Genomic DNA, 17,920 nt, shown 5'->3' with positions numbered 1-17,920 from the left:
TTTTCCCCGTTTCTTTTTCGCTGCTGTTCTAGTGCACTGTTCCATCAGCTGAAACCGTGATCATATATAGCTTGTTACGGTGTATGTGAGGGTGACGTGTGAGGGTGACGTGTGAGGGTAACGTGTGAGGGTGACGTGTGAGGGTGACGTGTGAGGGGGGAAAGGAGGAGTGGCCAGGTCTGGTGGGCTCCTCCTCCCTGCTAACTCAAACAAACAACGCTGTAATATATAATAATTACATTAACAGCGTCGCTTCTCGACTCCTTTATTGCCTGTTGTGATGGCGTCACCCGCTGCCCCCCCCCCCCCCCCGACACATTACCATGGGGCGGGTGTTCATGGTGAACACTGGGGCCAAGGTGAACATTTGTTTGTTATTATTTTCTACCACAGACGTGGCCAGACATTTACAATACTAACCAGCATATATACATTTTCTTCTGTCCTCCATGGACAGGGTGAGAGATGTGTTAAACATATAGTTCAAAGGTTTATTGAACATGGTGGCGGGTCGTCCTGATGTTCATGGGATGAACATGGTGGCGGGTCGTCCTGATGTTCATGGGATGAACATGGTGGTGGTCGTCCTGATGTTCATGGGATGAACATGGTGGTGGTCGTCCTGATGTTCATGGGACCAACCTACTCGTGGACTACATCCTAATCTACACAGACCAAGTACAAATTAAGCTACCCTTACCCAACCCGCCAGGAGAGAGAGAGACACTGTCCCCTTCCCCTCTAGGGAGGAGGAAGCCTGACCTTCTCCAGAAGCTCCTGCACCTCCTTGCTATTGTCTTAAGACTGTTCCATCTACAGTTATTTTCAGAACTAGTTATGTTTTTATTTACAGTATATTATATATATATATATATATATATATATATATATATATATATATATATATATATATATATATATAAAGTATATATATATTATATATATATATATATATTATATATATATATATATATATATATAATCAACATTTAATGATGATTTCGTCAATTACACTTAATTACACCAACTCACAAGTCAGAACTTGTGAAGTAAAACTCTCTGAACCCCATCCAGGGAGTAGAAGAACTGGTCGCCAGTTCGACCAGGTCGAAGTCGTCTGGTCGCCAGCTGGTGGCAGTGTCGTCTGGTCGCCAGCTGGTGGCAGCGTCGTCTGGTCGCCAGCTGGTGGTATCGTCGTCTGGTCGCCAGCTGGTGGTATCGTCGTCTGGTCGCCAGCTGGTGGCAGCGTCGTCTGGTCGCCAGCTGGTGGCAGCGTCGTCTGGTCGCCAGCTGGTGGCAGCGTCGTCTGGTCGCCAGCTGGTGGCAGCGTCGTCTGGTCGCCAGCTGGTGGCAGCGTCGTCTGGTCGCCAGCTGGTGGCAGCGTCGTCTGGTCGCGAGAGCAGCTTCAGGATAATCAACTCTCCCTATCAAGCTGAGGAGAAGAATGATTTTGATCATAAGTCACAGAGCAATGAATGAGTCTTGACGCTTGAAATACGCAGCCCCCTCTGCTACTGGCGCCCCAGGCCGATATCAATGACAGCAATCTGAAGAAGTACCTTTGTTATTTGCTATAAAATGTATGTCAACACGTAAAGAATAATGACTTAATCAATAAGAACGCTGTGTTCGGGTGTGGATAGTTACTGACGAGGTCGACCAGGGCTCTGAGTCGACCAGGGTTCTGAACACGGCCTGATAACACGAACACATCGAAGATATATGCCATTACCGCCCGGAAATAACTAAAGATCACAAAGTTATTAGATATCTGTAGCGTTCTTAAGTTACACTGCTGATGTGGTTTGTATAATGAGAATAATTGCTTAGTGAACATGTTCAATTTGATTAAAAATGAGGAAATGATCTTAAAAAAATGAGAGGAGGGGGGGGGTGTTCTCTGTCATGGCTTGGCGTTTTTCTGTTGATAACTACTTCCTTGCTTATCTGCAACTGTCTTGAGATAAGGCGATGGTTCGGACGTTTAGATGTGTGAGTGTTGGTGCAGGTGTGTGTGAGTGTGTGAGGGCTGCCAGGGTGAGCGGCGGCCACGATGTTCTCCTGCAGGTGAGTGACTCCTCCAGGGTGTGAACAGTCACACAGGCCATCATGTTCATCACGGTGAACACCACGACCACCATCATGTTCACCATGAACACCACGACCACGCATCATGTTCATCACCATGATCACTAATCATTCTACACTAATCACTATACAATCATCTTCTGCCACCAGGGAATGGTTCCAATAATCTTAAACAACCCTTAAGAGATTTGTAAAAAAAAAAAAAAGTGTTTTAATATTCTAAATTTGTGGGAAGGCTCACTAGGGAAGAGCTTCACACTTGGTGTGTGTGTGTGAGGAACCTAAAGAGACGTGTTGCATACAGTACACTGTTGCATTACTGCCTCTCTTGTAGTCTCTATTACCTTACCCTGAAGGACCGTTTTTAACAACACTTTTAGAGCGTCTGATAATTGAGTGAACAGCGGATTCGTAGTCCTGAGATTCCGGGTTCGATCCCCGGTGGAGGCGGAGACAAATGGGCAAAATGTTTCTTTCATCCTGATGCCCCCTGTTACCTAGCAGTAAATAGGTACCTGGGGAGTTAGACAGCTGCTACGGGCTGCTTCCTGAGGGGGGTGGAGGCCTGGTCGAGGACCGGGCCGCGGGGACACTAAGCCCCGAAATCATCTCAAGATATCCTCAAGATAGCGTGTTATGTCCGAATCTCACACTGTTATTAATAGCTCCTGCAGCTGGAAAACATCCGTTATCCTTCGTTATCCTTCGTTATCCCTCGTTATCCCTTGTTATCCTTCGTTATCCCCCGCATGACTCGTTAGTACGTTTGTCGAGAGCAAAAACGTGTGTGTTTGTGTGTGTGTGTGTGTGTGTGTGTGTGTGTGTGTGTGTGTGTGTGTGTGTGTGTGTGTACTCACCTATTTGTGCTTGCGGGGGTTGAGCTTTGGCTCTTTGGTCCCGCCTCAGTGTGTGTGTGTGGGGGGGGGCAGTGACAGCAGTCTGGAGCAGTGAGGACGTAACTCTTGGGCATTGAATTCTATTTCGTGTCAGTTATTAACGTTATATTTGGTGGGTTGAAATGGCTTGTATGTTTGGGACGACCATGTTAACAATACAGGGTCCATAATATCGCGTGGTTTGGCGTCTTACGAACGTGAGTGTTTCTCTGTTCGTACACAGTGAACTTAAGTGTGGGTATGTTGCTATGTATGTAGGTATGTTGTATGTGGGTATGTTGTATGTGGGTATGTTGTATGTGGGTATGTTGTATGTTGCGGCGCCTGTTGCTCCTTGTGGCTTGTTATGAGGGTGTTGAGGCGAAGCCTAGCTTGAGTATATATATAGCTTGTGGACCAGCTTGTGGTCCAGTTTGTGGTCCAGCTTGTGGTCTCTGGCTTGTGGTCCAGCTTGTGGTCTCTGGCTTGTGGTCCAGCTTGTGGTCCAGCTTGTGGTCCAGCTTGTGGACCAACTTGTGGACCAGCTTGTGGACCAGCTTGTGGACCAACTTGTGGACCAGCTTGTGGACCAACTTGTGGTCCAGTTTGTGGTCCAGCTTGTGGTCCAGCTTGTGGTCCAGCCTGTGAACCAGCTTGTGGTCCAGCCTGTGGACCAACTTGTGGACCAGCTTGTAGACTCTGAGGTACACAGACCAGCCACCTCTCTTGTCTTGGAGAATCTGAATGCAAATTATGAGGCGGGTTGAGCAGTATTTCCCTCTCACAAGATCTGTGGCGCTGTCTTCAGTTTGCTCTAACGACGTTAGTTGCGTAGACAAGACTTCTAAATTAGTGGGAGTACTCCATGATAGAGTTGCGCGAGATGCAGAACATCACTTAGCATCGAGGCGTAGCCCAGCGTAGATTAATTTAATTTTGCCTCGAGTATGAGTGAATAATGAACATATTCTCATATCATTGCCTAAGATATTATTTTATGTTAAGTTTTTCTTGTCTATCTAGGTTATCTTGAGGTTATCTTGAGTGTCATGTTGGTTATCATAATGTCTAGCATTATGATACGACGGAAAATATGACGCTTTCTTCGGATACAAATTCCCTTTGTCGATGGGGGCAGGAAGCCTTATTCTTAGACTCATCGAGGTGCCCGAGGCCAACTATTGACTTCCTATGAGATGCTATTCACTGCTGAGTGAATAGTAGCATTAGTTGAAAGAAAGCGTGGCCGGAGATTGAACCCGGGTCCCCTCGGGTGTGACGAGTAACTTGCCAAACACCGTCCCCGTGATAAAATAGTTTTGAGGGTTTGAATAATGTGACGATCGTTCTGTTTCTCGTCTCGTGTATAAGTCAGTGTGTAGTTGTTTGAGTAGTCACGCGCCCTTGACGGTGGCGTCACAGTCAGTGGTGCACAGAACAGTCACTGGTGCACAGAACAGTCAGTGGTGCACAGAACAGTCAGTGGTGCACAGAACAGTCAGTGGTGCACAGAACAGTCACTGGTGCACAGAACAGTCAGTGGTGCACAGAACAGTCAGTGGTGCACAGAACAATCAGTGGTGCACAGAACAATCAGTGGTGCACAGAACAGTCAGTGGTGCACAGAACAGTCAGTGGTGCACAGAACAGTCAGTGGTGCTCAGAACAGTCAGTGGTGCTCAGAATAGTCAGTGGTGCACAGAACAGTCAGTGATGCACAGAACAGTCAGTGTTGCTCAGAACAGTCAGTGGTGCACAGAACAGTCAGTGGTGCACAGAACAGTCAGTGGTGCACAGAACAGTCAGTGGTGCACAGAACAGTCAGTGGTGCACAGAACAATCAGTGGTGCACAGAGGAGGTTTGATCGTTTACGTGGAGTGGTCGCGCCAGGAACCATTTTCTGTGACATCATAAAATGTTCGGTAACTTCAAGTAAATTTTCAAGGCGGAACACTAACATTTCCAGGAAGCCCCCAAGTGGCTGTAACCTGTACAGTTTTGTGACCACCGGCGTCAACCGCTCCAACAACATCCAAGATATAGTGTTTCTCCCCCACAGTCAAAACTTTCTACAGTAGCAGATCTAATGTCTCTTTATCTCTTTAACTCTTATCTCTTTAACCAAATTACTTGGCATTTAGTAAATAATTCTTATCAAGGTGGGCTGCAAATCTCCCACGCGACCCATAACCTCTCCGGCACACCCTGAGCGCCGACTTTCATTATATATATATTTTTGGGCCGAGAAATATATATATATATATATATATTAGTATATTTTGGTAGCAGTCTTTCCTGTAGACATATTATGAACATCATGTTGATGAAATTAATACCCTATTAATGCCACCTCACCCCATCCACCTCACTAAAATGTAGATATAAAATCGGAGATGCGTAAGTTCTATTCAGTTGTGTATTTGTAAACTAAAGTCTTTGAAAATGTAATAAGTTTTACGAAACGCGCTCGTGTCGCGTCAGACTAGAAATAAAAATGAATTTTGGAGAATTGATTTTTGATTTACCTCCAACAGTGAAAAGAAATGTACGAAAGATTGAGAAAATTCGTGTTAGAATTATTAATCTTACTTTTTCGGTCATATTTAATATATATATATATATATATATATATATATATATATATATATATATATATATATATATATATATATTGCAAAAGCCAAAAAATCAACAAGAACAGTAACCGGATCAACTTTGTCTGCGATTTACTATTCATCATCTGGATGAATCACGAGTCCCTGACTACGACAAAAGCTGCTTACGAGTTCTGCTTCACTCTCTGGAACTGCGAATCTCAAAACAGAAGCTTCGTAGGATGCACGAGTACGACCTCACGCTGAAGGCTGAGGCCGCAGGCAACACCTCCGCCATACAGGCAACTCTAAGGGAAAGGGAATCATCAGGAGAGAGCATCAAGCCATTACGACTATATAGCACTGGGAGGAGACATCTCCCGTCACGCAGGGTGCAGTCGCACCTCCACAGAGCTCCAGTATCAGCTCTTGATACTGGTAATGGCTCAAAAGGGCCACCACTTACGGGCTATTCATGCCCGTGTCACCTTTTGGGTGGCTTAATCTTCATCAATCAATCATCAGGATAAGGATTTGGGATGGGACGGGGGGAAGGAATGGTGCCCCAACCACTTGGACGATCGGGGATGGTATGAAGCGAGACCGTCGCTCTACCGTCTACCCCAAGTAGCTGGTCCAGGCAACTCTAAGTGTCCAACCAATAGTGCGCAATAAACAAACTTTAGCAACTATGGCCTTGGGAGGACGATAGTGGTAGAGGCAGCGAACATTCCTGGCTCTTAACCCTCAGCCATGAGCATAAAGCCGATGATAGAACCACTTTAAAATGGCTCGAGTGCAACCAATAAGGCAAAACGTTTTGGATTCAATACGACTTTCATCGAATGGGTTAGTATATTCCTGTTTCTGTAAAGTATATCATTGTCACTCAAACAAAGACAGGAAATTGTGAGGAGGAGGAGGGGGGGGGGTGGAGGAGCAGGAAGCTCCCTTTACCCCCCCCCCCCCCCGTGCCTCAACGCCAACGCCGACGTCTGGTGAGGAGGGCCGGAGGAACAGGAAACTTTCCCCCTCGACGCCGACGCCGACTCTGGCGTCTGGTGAGGGGGCGGAAGAATAGGAAGCTTCCTTAACCCAACGCCGACGCCGGTACTCACCTAACTGTGCTTGCTGGAGTTGAGCTTTGGCTCTTTGGTCCCGCCTCTCAACTGTCAATCAACTGGTGTACAGATTCCTGAGCCTACTGGGCTCTTTTATATCTACATTTGAAACTGTGTATGGAGTCAGCCTCCACCACATCACTTCCTAGTGCATTCCATTTATTAACTACTCTGACACCGAAAAAATTATTTCTAACGTCTCTGTGGCTCATCTGGGTACTAAGTCTCCACCTGTGTCCCCTTGTTCGTGCCCCACCCGTGCTAAAGAGTTTGTCTTTGTCCACCCTGTCAATTTCCCTGAGAATTTTGTAGGTGGTTATCATGTCTCCCCTTACTCTTCTGTTTTCCAGGGACATGAGGTTCAGTTCCTTTAGCCTTTCCTCGTAGCTCATTCCTCTCAGTTCCGGGACGAGCCTGGTGGCATACCGCTGAATCTTCTCTAACTTTATCTTGTGTTTAACTAGGTATGGACTCCAGGTTGGAGCTGCATATTCCAGGATTGGTCTGACATAAGTGGTATACAGGGTCCTGAACGATTCCTTACACAAGTTTCCAAAGGCAGTTCTTATGTGGGCCAGTCTAGCATATGCCGCTGATGATACCCTTTTGATGTGGGCCTCTGGGGACAGGTTCGGTGTGATATCAACCCCCAGATCTTTCTATTTGACTCTTGAAGGATTTCACCTGCCAGATGGTACCTTGTGTTCAGCCTCCTGCTCCCTTCGCCTAATTTCATTACTTTACACTTTCCTGAGTTGAACTTTAGCAGCCATTTTCTAGACCATTCCTCCAGTTTGTCCAGGTCATCCTGTAGTCTCTGTCTATCTTCATCCGTCTTGATTCTTCTCATAATTTTTGCATCATCAGCAAACATTGAGAGGAACGAGTCTATACCCTCCAGAAGATCGTTTACATATATTAGAAACAGGATGGTCCAAGTACTGAGCCCTGTGGGACTCCGCTGGTGACATCTCGCCACTCTGATGTCTCCCCCCTCACCGTTACTCGCTGTTTCCTGTTGCTTAAGTACTCCCTTATCCACTGGAGCACCTTCCCTTTTACTCCTACCTGTTGCTCCAACTTTTTTAACAGCCTTTTATGGGGTACTGTGTCAAAGGCTTTCTGGCAGTCCAGGAAAATGCAGTCGGCTCACCCTTCTCTTTCCTGCCTAATTTTTGTTGCCTGTTCATAGAAACCTGTGAAGCACGATTTACCATCTCTGAACCCATGTTGGTGGTGTGTTACAAAGTTATTTCCCTCCAGATGCTCTATGAGCCTTTTCCTCGCGATCTTCTCCATCACCTTGCATGATATACAAATTAGGGAAACTGGACTGTAGTTCAGTGCCTCTTGCCTGTCACCCTTCTTGTATATTGGAACTACATTAGCTGTCTTCCAACTTTCTGGTAGGTCTCCTGTTTCCAGTGACCTGTTATACACCATAGAGAGTGACACATTTAGTGCTTCTGCACCTTCCTTTAGTATCCATGGTGAGATTCTGTCAGGCCCAACAGCCTTTGTCACATCCAGCTCCAACAGACACCTTTTGACCTCATCACTAGTGAGGTCAAATTCCTCAAAGGTTGCTTGGTTTGCCTCCTCATTTAGTGCAGGGGCTTCTCCTTGTTCTATTGTGAAGACCTCCTGGAATATCTTGTTGATTTCTTCACTCACCTTCTTGTCATTCTCTGTGTATCTGTTCTCCCCTTTTTTCAATTTCATCACTTGTTCCTTCACTGCTGTTTTCCTCCTGATGTGGCTGTGGAGCAGCTTTGGTTGGGTCTTGGCTTTACTCGCTATGTCATTTTCATACTGTCTCTCTGCTTCCCTCCTCACTATGAGGAACTCATTTCTGGCCCTCTGGTATCTCTCCCTGCTCTCCGGTGTTCTGTTATTTCTGTAGTTTCTCCATGTTCTTTTACTCAGTTGTTTCGCTACCTTGCATTCTTGGTTGAACCATGGGTTTTTCTGTTTTTTTCGTTTTTCTCCTTTTGGACCGGTATAAACCTGTCTGCAGCTTCCTGGCACTTCTGGGTGACAAAATCCATCATATCCTGCACAGTCTTGTCTCTAAGTTCTGTTTCCCATGGTATTCACCTGAGGAAGTTCCTCATCTCGTCATATTTTCCTCTTTGGTAATTTAGTCTTTTCCCCTCCGATTCCATCCTTGGATAGGTTATCCCTACCTCCACCAAGTACTCAAAAGTCAGTACACTGTGGTCACTCATTCCTATGGGGGGCTTCAACTTTGACTTCCCTTATTTCTGACTCATTCAGGGTGAATATCAAGTCGAGTCTAGCTGGTTCATCATTGCCTCTCACTCTTGTGGGTTCCCTGACGTGCTGGCTCAGAAAGTTCCTTGTTGCCACTTCCAAGAGTTTAGCTCTCCATGTATCTGCACCACCATGTGGGTCCCCATTCTCCCAGTCTACCTTTCCATGGTTGAAATCGCCCATGATTAAGAGTCTTGAGCCATTCCTGTCGGCAACTGAAGCTGCTCTATTATATTATTGGTTGCCATGTTGTTCCTATCAAACTCCTGTCTAGGTCTTCTGTCATTTAGGGGAGGGTTGTAAATGACTGCCACTATTATCTTAGGTCCACCCATTGTTATAGTTCCTGTTATGTAATCTCTGAACCCGTCATAGCCCGGAATTTCCATCTCGTCAAAACTCCAGTCCTTCCTTATCAGTAGGGCCACTCCTCCACCTCCTCTCCCTTCCCTCTCTTTCCTTACCCCATATAGTAGTCCTTTGGAAACACAGCATCTATTATGACTCCTGACAATTTTGTTTCCGTGAGTCCTATTACATCAGGGATTTCTTCTTGCACCCTTTCTGCCAGTTCACTTGCTTTATTGGTAATCCCATCAATGTTTGAGTACATTACCTTGAAGGTCACTTTCTTATATCCAATTTCACCCTCCCTCCCCACAAGTGTAGGAAGTTGTTCCATGGTCATTTCTACTTGGGTAGGCTCATCCTCCTGTGAGGTAGTTGCCAGGGGTTCAGGGGGAGGTGGAGTGGGGATGGAGGGCTTAGGTCTTGTTCAGGCCTGCTTGGGGCAGGAAGAAGTTCTGGGGGTGAGGGGGCAGGGATTGCTTGGGAAGAGGGCACGCCCTCCTGTGGTGTAGTTGACAGGAGTTTGGGGGGAGGTGGAGTGGGGGATGGAGAGCTTAGGTCTTGCCTGGGCCTGCCTGGGGTAGGAAGAAGTCCTGGGGCTGGGAAAGCAGGGGATACTCGGGGGTTAAGGGGATAGGGAGGATTTGGGTGATATGGTGGGCATTGTGCAGGGGCAAGGAAGGGTTTGTGCTGGGGGTTGGAGGTGGGCCCTATTGGGTGGTGGGCTGGGGTGTTGCAGTTCCCTCTGGGGTTCCTGTGTTTGGTGACGGGGGTTGGGGGGGGGAGCCGTAGGAGCAGGAATCTCACCACCCGAACACTGACGTTCAGTGAGCAGGCTGCACGGAGGAGCAGGAAGCTCCCCCTGGCCCCCTCAACGCTGGCATGAATCAGGAAACGCCACACACGACTACAACAGAAAAATAGTTAAGGAAATGGAAATCCGGCGTCCGGTTTCTTATCTGCCAAGATCTGGACTACCGCTGCTCCCTCATGTCGTCTCTCAAACTTTATTAAATGGTGAAAATGATGATGTTGGTTTGCTGTGAAATGGTGACAGTTTTATTTGCTCATGAAACACTAGCTGGTTTCTGGTGAAATCTAAATCTATAGAACAGAATGTCTGTGTCTATGTGTCCTAGGTTGGAAGTCAAATGCTTAGGGCTAGCCTCACGCAACCTGGGATGGTGATTTATGATAGTATGGTCATGTTAGATCACCAGCGTGACCTACCTGGTTGATACCTGGTTGATGGGGTTCTGGGAATTCTTCTACTCCCCAAGCCCGGCCCGGGGCCAGGCTTGACTTGTGAGAGTTTGGTCCACCAGGCTGTTGCTCGGAGCGGCCCGCAGGCCCACATACCCACCACAGCCCGGTTGGTCCGGCACTCCTTGAAGGAAACAATCTAGTTTCCTCTTGAAGATGTCCACGGTTGTTCCTGTAATATTTCTGATGCTCGCTGGGAGGACGTTGAACAACCGTGGACCTCTGATGTTCATACAGTGTTCTCTGATTGTGCCCATGGCACCTCTGCTCTTCACTGGTTCTATTCTGCATTTTCTTCCATGTCGTTCACTCCAGTACGTTGTTATTTTACTGTGCAGATTTGGGACCTGTCCCTCCAGTATTTTCCATGTGTATATTAATTGGTATCTCTCTCGTCTCCTTTCTAGTGAGTACATTTGGAGAGCTTTGAGACGATCCCAATAATTTAGGTGCTTTATCTCGTCTATGCGTGCCGTATATGTTCTCTGTATTCCCTGAATTTCAGCAATCTCTCCTGCTCTGAAGCGGGGTAGTGAGTACTGAGCAGTACTCAAGACGGGACAACACAAGTGATTTGAAGAGCACAACCATTGTGATGGGATCTCTGGACTTGAAGGTTATCGTAATCCATGCTATCATTTTTCTGGCTGACGCAATACTTGCTTGGTTATGCTCCCTAAACGTTAGGTCGTCGGACACCATTATTCCCAAATCCTTGACATGCTGTTTTCCTACTATGGGCAGATTCGATTGTGTTTTGTACCCTGTATTATGTTGAAGATCCTCATTTTTGCCGTATCTGAGTACCTGGAATTTATCACCATTAAACATCATGTTATTTTCATGACCTAACATGACCAAGTGTGAAGAGCATGACCCAGCCGGACCCAGCATAACGCAGTGTGATTCAGCGCGTCCACACACATGTACAGTGTGACCCAGCGTGACCCGGCGTGACCCATTGTGACTCAGCATGACCCAACGTGACCCATTGTGACACAGCGTGACCCATTGTGACCCAGCGTGACGCAGCGTGACACAGCGTGACCCAACGTGACCCATCATGACCCATCATGACCCAGCGTGACCAACAACTACACAAGGAGGGCCCAAGACGGCCGGGACGACTAAAACATCAACACATATATATTCCTCATCACTAAAGGAGACAAAATACGTCATATAGACCACCAACATTTCAATGTAATTCTTATTTATACTAAAAGAGTGAGAGAAATGTTCTGATATAAAGACCACTTTATTATGCCTTCAGCTGAGGTTATGTTACATGATATTCGGGTGATTATCATTTTGTTATTATTATTTTTCTGACTTATAATTATTAGTAGACATAATTATATTTATTATCAGCAATGACTTACAGTAATTACATTTATTATTATTATTATTATTATTATTGGTATTATTTATAGTATTATTATTTTTATTATAATTATTATTTAATTTACCTGATTTGATCACAAGGGATGATAGGGAGATTAGGATATAATGAACATCTATATAACATGAAAAATAAATGTCTTCTCAACACGTGTAAATTATGACGGTGTAACTGTGTGCCTGTCTGTTCCAGAGGAGCAGTTGTGAGACGGGGCGCTGCCTGGCGGTGGACGGGCAGAGTGGACGGCAACCTAGGCTGGGTGACGGAGTGTGACAGACCCGTCATTAGCTGCCCCATCAAGAACCCATCTCGCGCCTCGTCTTATCTCGAGGGCGTTGGTTGTGACATTAAACTCTCTGATAGAGGGAGTTTAACCCCAGTGGCCCAGCACCACCTCTGGCCGGCTGACACCTTCAGCTCGCTCCTCACTTCTGGGGCTCCTGAGACCCGAGCACCACCGGCCACACGTGCCCTCCAGGCCAGGCGTGCCTACACTCCTGCACGACACACTAGCGCACGTGCAAACATTTGTCTACATTTAGGTAATATACGACATTGGAATGATAATCAGTTTGGCAATTCTCCGTTAAAATTCTCACCATTTCTGTTGAGCTTGGCTGGAAGTGGCTCTTATTGTGCCACTGCCTTCAAAGACGTTACCTTGAGAAGGCAAAACACATCTGTTTCATCCTCCGGTGAAGAGCGTTCAGGCGACGGAGATTCTGCGAGTGAGGAAGCTTCTTCTATGACCATGAAGAAGGCTTTCCATCTAGTGGTCAAGACAGGCGACCAGGAAGGCGCTGGAACCGACGCCAACGTATACGTTGCCTTAGAGGATGAAAAGGGCTTGGTCACCCCAAGCGTCAAGCTGGACAAGATCTTCTACAACGACCTGGAGCGTTCCAAGCGAGACACCTACAACCTGGAGTGTCCGGTAGACTTCGGCATCGTCAAGCACCTGAGGCTCTCCAGAGACACGAGGGGCCTCGCCGACGACTGGTTCTGCGACTACATCCACGTCGAGGATCGCCGCACCCCCAAGAAAAAGATCTCCAAGGACCACGGCACGAAGTCGAAGAAAAACTTTTTAGGCTCCAAATATTTGCAAGAGAACTCGTCGACAGAAAAGGGTGTGTATTTCTTCCCGATACATCGTTGGATCGCGCCCAAGCACGACTACCACTTCCACGAGTACGCCGTCTGCCTGCCCCAGCACGACCCCTGCCTGGGTCCCAGGAAGGCCGACCTGGAGAGGAAACGGAACGCTTACAACTACATCGTGCACGCAGCGGGGATGGTCGCCCAGGTAAGTCGCGCGTTTTCTTTGTCCTCCGCGGGGAACACTCAATTATATTATTATATATATATAATCATGCTGCTCTTTGTCACGAAGGGGAAGCCTATAATCTTTTATTTTTCTATGTAATTTTGTCCTGAAGGAAAGTTTTTAAAAAAGCGACATCCAGCCTTCCAGTCAACCTATCGTCACGACAATATGCATATCCTCCCCGTATATCCTTTTCCCCACCTCGACAGAAGGAAAACTGGATGGAGTGTTCATCCTGTGAGTGAACATACCGTCACAGGTACACACCCCGCTTTGTTCATCCTGCCACTTGTACACTGCCGCAGCTGGTGTTCTACTTCATCCTGGTAGTTAATGTGGCGTCAAACAAGGTGATTCACATTTATCAACCCTTAAGCTCATGTTATCTGACGGATACAAAGTGCGGGAATATCAATACACAAAACCGTACTCATTTCTGTCATTTATCGACTGTCCAAACTGTAGCTGAGAAAACTGCTCAAAATCCACTATTCCTCTTACAAGTTATCGGTCACTGGGGACAACCCTGTGTACATACGAAGCATACACGGTACAAACATACACGCTACAAACATACACGCTACAAACATACACGCTACAAACATACACGCTACAAACATACACGCTATAAACATACACGCTATAAACACACACGCTACAAACACACACGCTATAAACATACACGCTATAAACATACACGCTACAAACATACACGCTACAAACATACACGCTACAAACATACACGCTATAAACAGAAAATACTCAACTTAAGTATTTGAACTCACTCATACGTAGCTGAAGGGTCGAGTTGTGACCTTACTGCCCCCCCCTCCCCCCCACTTCCCCCCCTCCCCCCCCCCCAGCTATCGGTTGGTGCAACAAACACTCTTCCTACAGTAATTACAGCAGGAAGAGGTGTAATTATGTTCAATTATGTTCTGTAATTGTTCTCCTGTTCGTTCTCTCAAGCACCCTGGAGTGAACGCTGCGGTTGTGTGCTTCCTTAATAATACAGATATTAAGTACATCTGCGATGTCCCAAGTCTGTGTCTCAAATGGTGGTCTGACTGATTGATTGATTGATGAAGATTAAGCCACCCAAAAGGTGGCACGGGCATGAATAGCCCGTAAGTGGTGGCCCTTTTGAGCCATTACCAGTATCAAGAGCTGATACTGGAGATCTGTGGAGGCGCGACTGCACCCTGCGTGACGGGAGATGTCTCCCGGATCAAGTGGTGACCAGATGGAGGTCCGTGACGTGCTGTTCTGACTGACTGATTGATGGATATTAAGCCACCCAAGAGGTGGCACGGGCATGATTAGCCCGTAAGTGTTCTGACTGGTTATTTCTTCTGTATGTATTATATCTCAACTCCTGTGGGCAGATGGGAGACATCTCCCGTCACGCAGGGTGCAGTCGCACCTTCACAGATCTCCAGTATCAGCTCTTGATACTGGTAATGGCTCAAAAGGGCCACCACTTACGGGCTATTCATGCCCGTGCCACCTTTTGGGTGGCTTAATCTTCATCAATACATACAATCTGTGGGCAGAGTTAGGTATAGAGCGACCCACACATCCATCGACCATCTTTCCGGAGTACGATTCGTGGCTTATTTCCTGAGACAGATATGGAGGACGGGTAGACGGGTGACGCGTCGTCTGTCCACTCCCCCGGGAAGGACGTGAAGGACCTCTGATATAACCGGAAAGGAAAGGAACTGTCAGGAGAAAGCACCAACCCATTACGCCTATGTAGCACTTGGAAGGGATCAGGATAAGGATTTGGGATGGGACATAAGGAGTGGTGCCCAACCACTTGGACAGTCGGGGATTGAACGCAGACCTGCATGTAACGAAACCGTCGCTCTACCGTCAAGCCCATGTTCCCCGTCGCACACTTGACATGACTCGATCATAAAGACTAATTTGACCGGAATTGGTTCCATGATATGGAACCACGTCCACTAATTTCTTTCTCAAAATGTGTAGACAAAAATATACTGAAAAATTCTTGACTGGAAATGATGAATGAGTGTCTTTAGACGTGAATGTAGGAAAAGTGTGTGCCTGAGGTGGCACTCCTGGCTTATCGCCTTCGAGTGCCACGCTAAAGGGGTCTTATCTTATCTCTGCATCCGTCACACCCATGTCTTTATCAAGGCCATTATACCCCATTCAACTTCCCCCTCCACTAACCCCCAAATATTAAGCTGCAACAAATCTTTAATTACATGTGGTGAGGGTCAGTAAACTCAAAAATCAAGTCATTGTTTGGTCCTATGGTACAAGACGGTACAATGGGTTGTGTTCACACAGGTTGTGTGGTGATATATGACTGTACCATAAGGGGTACAGTCTGGCAAAGCCGCCACTAACACGATGTTGTTGTTTTAGATTCAGCTACTCAGAACATAAGTTCCAAGTAGCACGGGCTATGGTGAGCCCGTAGTGGACTTACCTGGCACAGGAGCGGGGCAAGTAGCACGGGCTATGGTTAGCCTCGTCTCTGTGTGTGGACTAACACGAAGAGTTATTGTATTTTACCCCAGAGGCTACAGTAAGTACCAGTTACACTCTGTAAGTACCGCTGTCCTTGCCTAGCCTCTCATGTGTTAACTCCGTCAAGAAGTGAACATCTTGCAGTTCTTGAACGGTGAGATTGATGCACAAAAGTGGCCAATTGATCCTTCACAGTTGTGAATGATCCATTAATCATCCAGATAGATCCTCCATTAATCCTCTTTTGAAGGACCTGGTGAGGTGGTGGTCTGAGAAGCTTCTCAAGCACACTGTTTACATTACGGGCTGAACCCAGCACCAAATATTGACCACGGCTGACAACGACCAAGTTGTGAGTTGACTTAACCTGGTGTTAGACTTTCAACTATACGCTGAGGTAATCTAACTCTGAGGCTATAGTTGACCAGACCACACATTAGAAGGTGAAGGGACGACGACGTTTCGGTCCGTCCTGGACCATTCTCAAGTCGATTGTCTTGTCACCATCGACTAGAGAATGGTCCAGGACGGACCGAAACGTTGTCGTCTCTTCACCTTCTAGTGTGTGGTCTGGTCAACTTACTTTAGCCACGTTATTGTGACTCTTCGCCTGCGTCTGAGGCTATGTATCGCTTACATGGTGAGATATATCGCTTACATGGTGAGATATATCGCTTACAAGATGGTGAGAGGACAAGGAGCTGAAGTATGAAGACTTCACCAAGACGAAACAACGGCACTAGACTATCTTTACACTGTAGTTTGATTACCGTTAATCTTATCAACATCTGTCAATGTTATCCTTGAGTAATGGTTTCATTAGTACGGGTTAATCTCCTCAGACCCTGGAGTGATAACAGCAACCAGTCCTCGGACCAAGTCCATTCTATCCAGCGGTCGACCCCAAAGACGCAGTCATCAATTCATTCTGTTCATTCAAAATTCAAACTGAACTTTTCTCAAATATAAATTATTATAATTATATATTAGCATATTGTGCATATTTAGGCATTGGTTAGGTTAGGTGTTTAAGTTCTGTTGGCGATTATTTGTATTCGTAGTACGTGGGTGAAGCATTTACAGCGTTGTGGTTCGAATAAGAGTCGTCAGTGAAGCACTTGTTCAGGAAGTGTTCGGACGTCATCAGTTGTGAGTCTTGTGTAAACCGTTTTTCATTCATAAACAGCTGGGGGGGGGGGGTTAGCGGATGCATGGAATGGTCTTTGGGTTTTTGTTTAGAGGATGGGCTGGATAACAGACTGACAGACACAAGAACGATAAAGATTCATAAATACAAGAGAGATAACAGACTCACCCCCCTCAGACCCACAGACTTGTTCACAGATACACCAGCACAAAATGCACTAAAAGCCTGGTGAAAGATTAGACTTCACAACATATATATAGAGAGGGAGACTACTCTCATCTTGAAACCATTCACCTTCAGCTGTGATGCTCCTTCACTTTCCATCAAGTGTGTGTGTGTGTGTGTGTGTGTGTGTGTGTGGAGATATATACCTCCACACACACACACACACACACACACAAACACACACACACACACACACACACACATAGATATTAGAAAGAATTTTTTTAGTGTCAGAGTAGTTGACAAATGGAATGCTTAAGGCAGTGATGTGGTGGAGGCTGACTCCATACACAGTTTCAAGTGTAGATATGATAGAGTCCAATAGGCTCAGGAACCTGTACACCAGTTGATTGACGGTTGAGAGGCGGGACCAAAGAGCCAGCGCTCAACCCCCGCAACCACAAATAGGTGAGTACACGCACCCCTTCAACGCCGCCTGCTCCAATACTCTCTTCAATGTTCCCTCCTGCACCTCACCTCTCATGCCCTCCCCCCCCCCTCCCCTAGCACTGCACCTCCTCTCCCCGTACTGCTCCCCCTGTCTCAGCATCCCACCACACACCATCTGCGGGGCATCCTTGATCTCAACAGTATCCCCCCCCCCCCTTCCCCCCTGATCCGTTTTCTCTTATTCATTCTACTGCCAACTCCTCCCACCTCCCAGCATCTCCCCATCTTCCCCCCCCCCTCCCCACAACCTGTTCTCCTACAAAGAACGTTGCTTTTTCGCTTGATCTGCTACCAGAAATCTTA

General features: G+C 46.6%; 1 protein-coding gene across 1 annotated transcript in view; it reads left to right on the top strand.

Moving 5' to 3' along the window:
• The first annotated feature begins 1,977 nt into the window (after positions 1-1,977).
• Positions 1,978-17,920, top strand: part of LOC123760292 (allene oxide synthase-lipoxygenase protein) — a 94,329-nt gene continuing 78,386 nt past the window's right edge. The window contains exons 1-2 of the mRNA XM_045745835.2: positions 1,978-2,067; positions 12,159-13,272. Coding sequence (XP_045601791.1) covers positions 2,054-2,067; positions 12,159-13,272 — 1,128 coding nt within the window. The 5' untranslated portion in view covers positions 1,978-2,053. The remainder of the gene's footprint in view (positions 2,068-12,158; positions 13,273-17,920) is intronic.

Source organism: Procambarus clarkii, chromosome 39 (genome assembly GCF_040958095.1).
Source record: "Procambarus clarkii isolate CNS0578487 chromosome 39, FALCON_Pclarkii_2.0, whole genome shotgun sequence".
NCBI classification, from domain to species: domain Eukaryota; kingdom Metazoa; phylum Arthropoda; class Malacostraca; order Decapoda; family Cambaridae; genus Procambarus; species Procambarus clarkii.
This window is presented reverse-complemented; position numbering and strand designations above follow the sequence as displayed.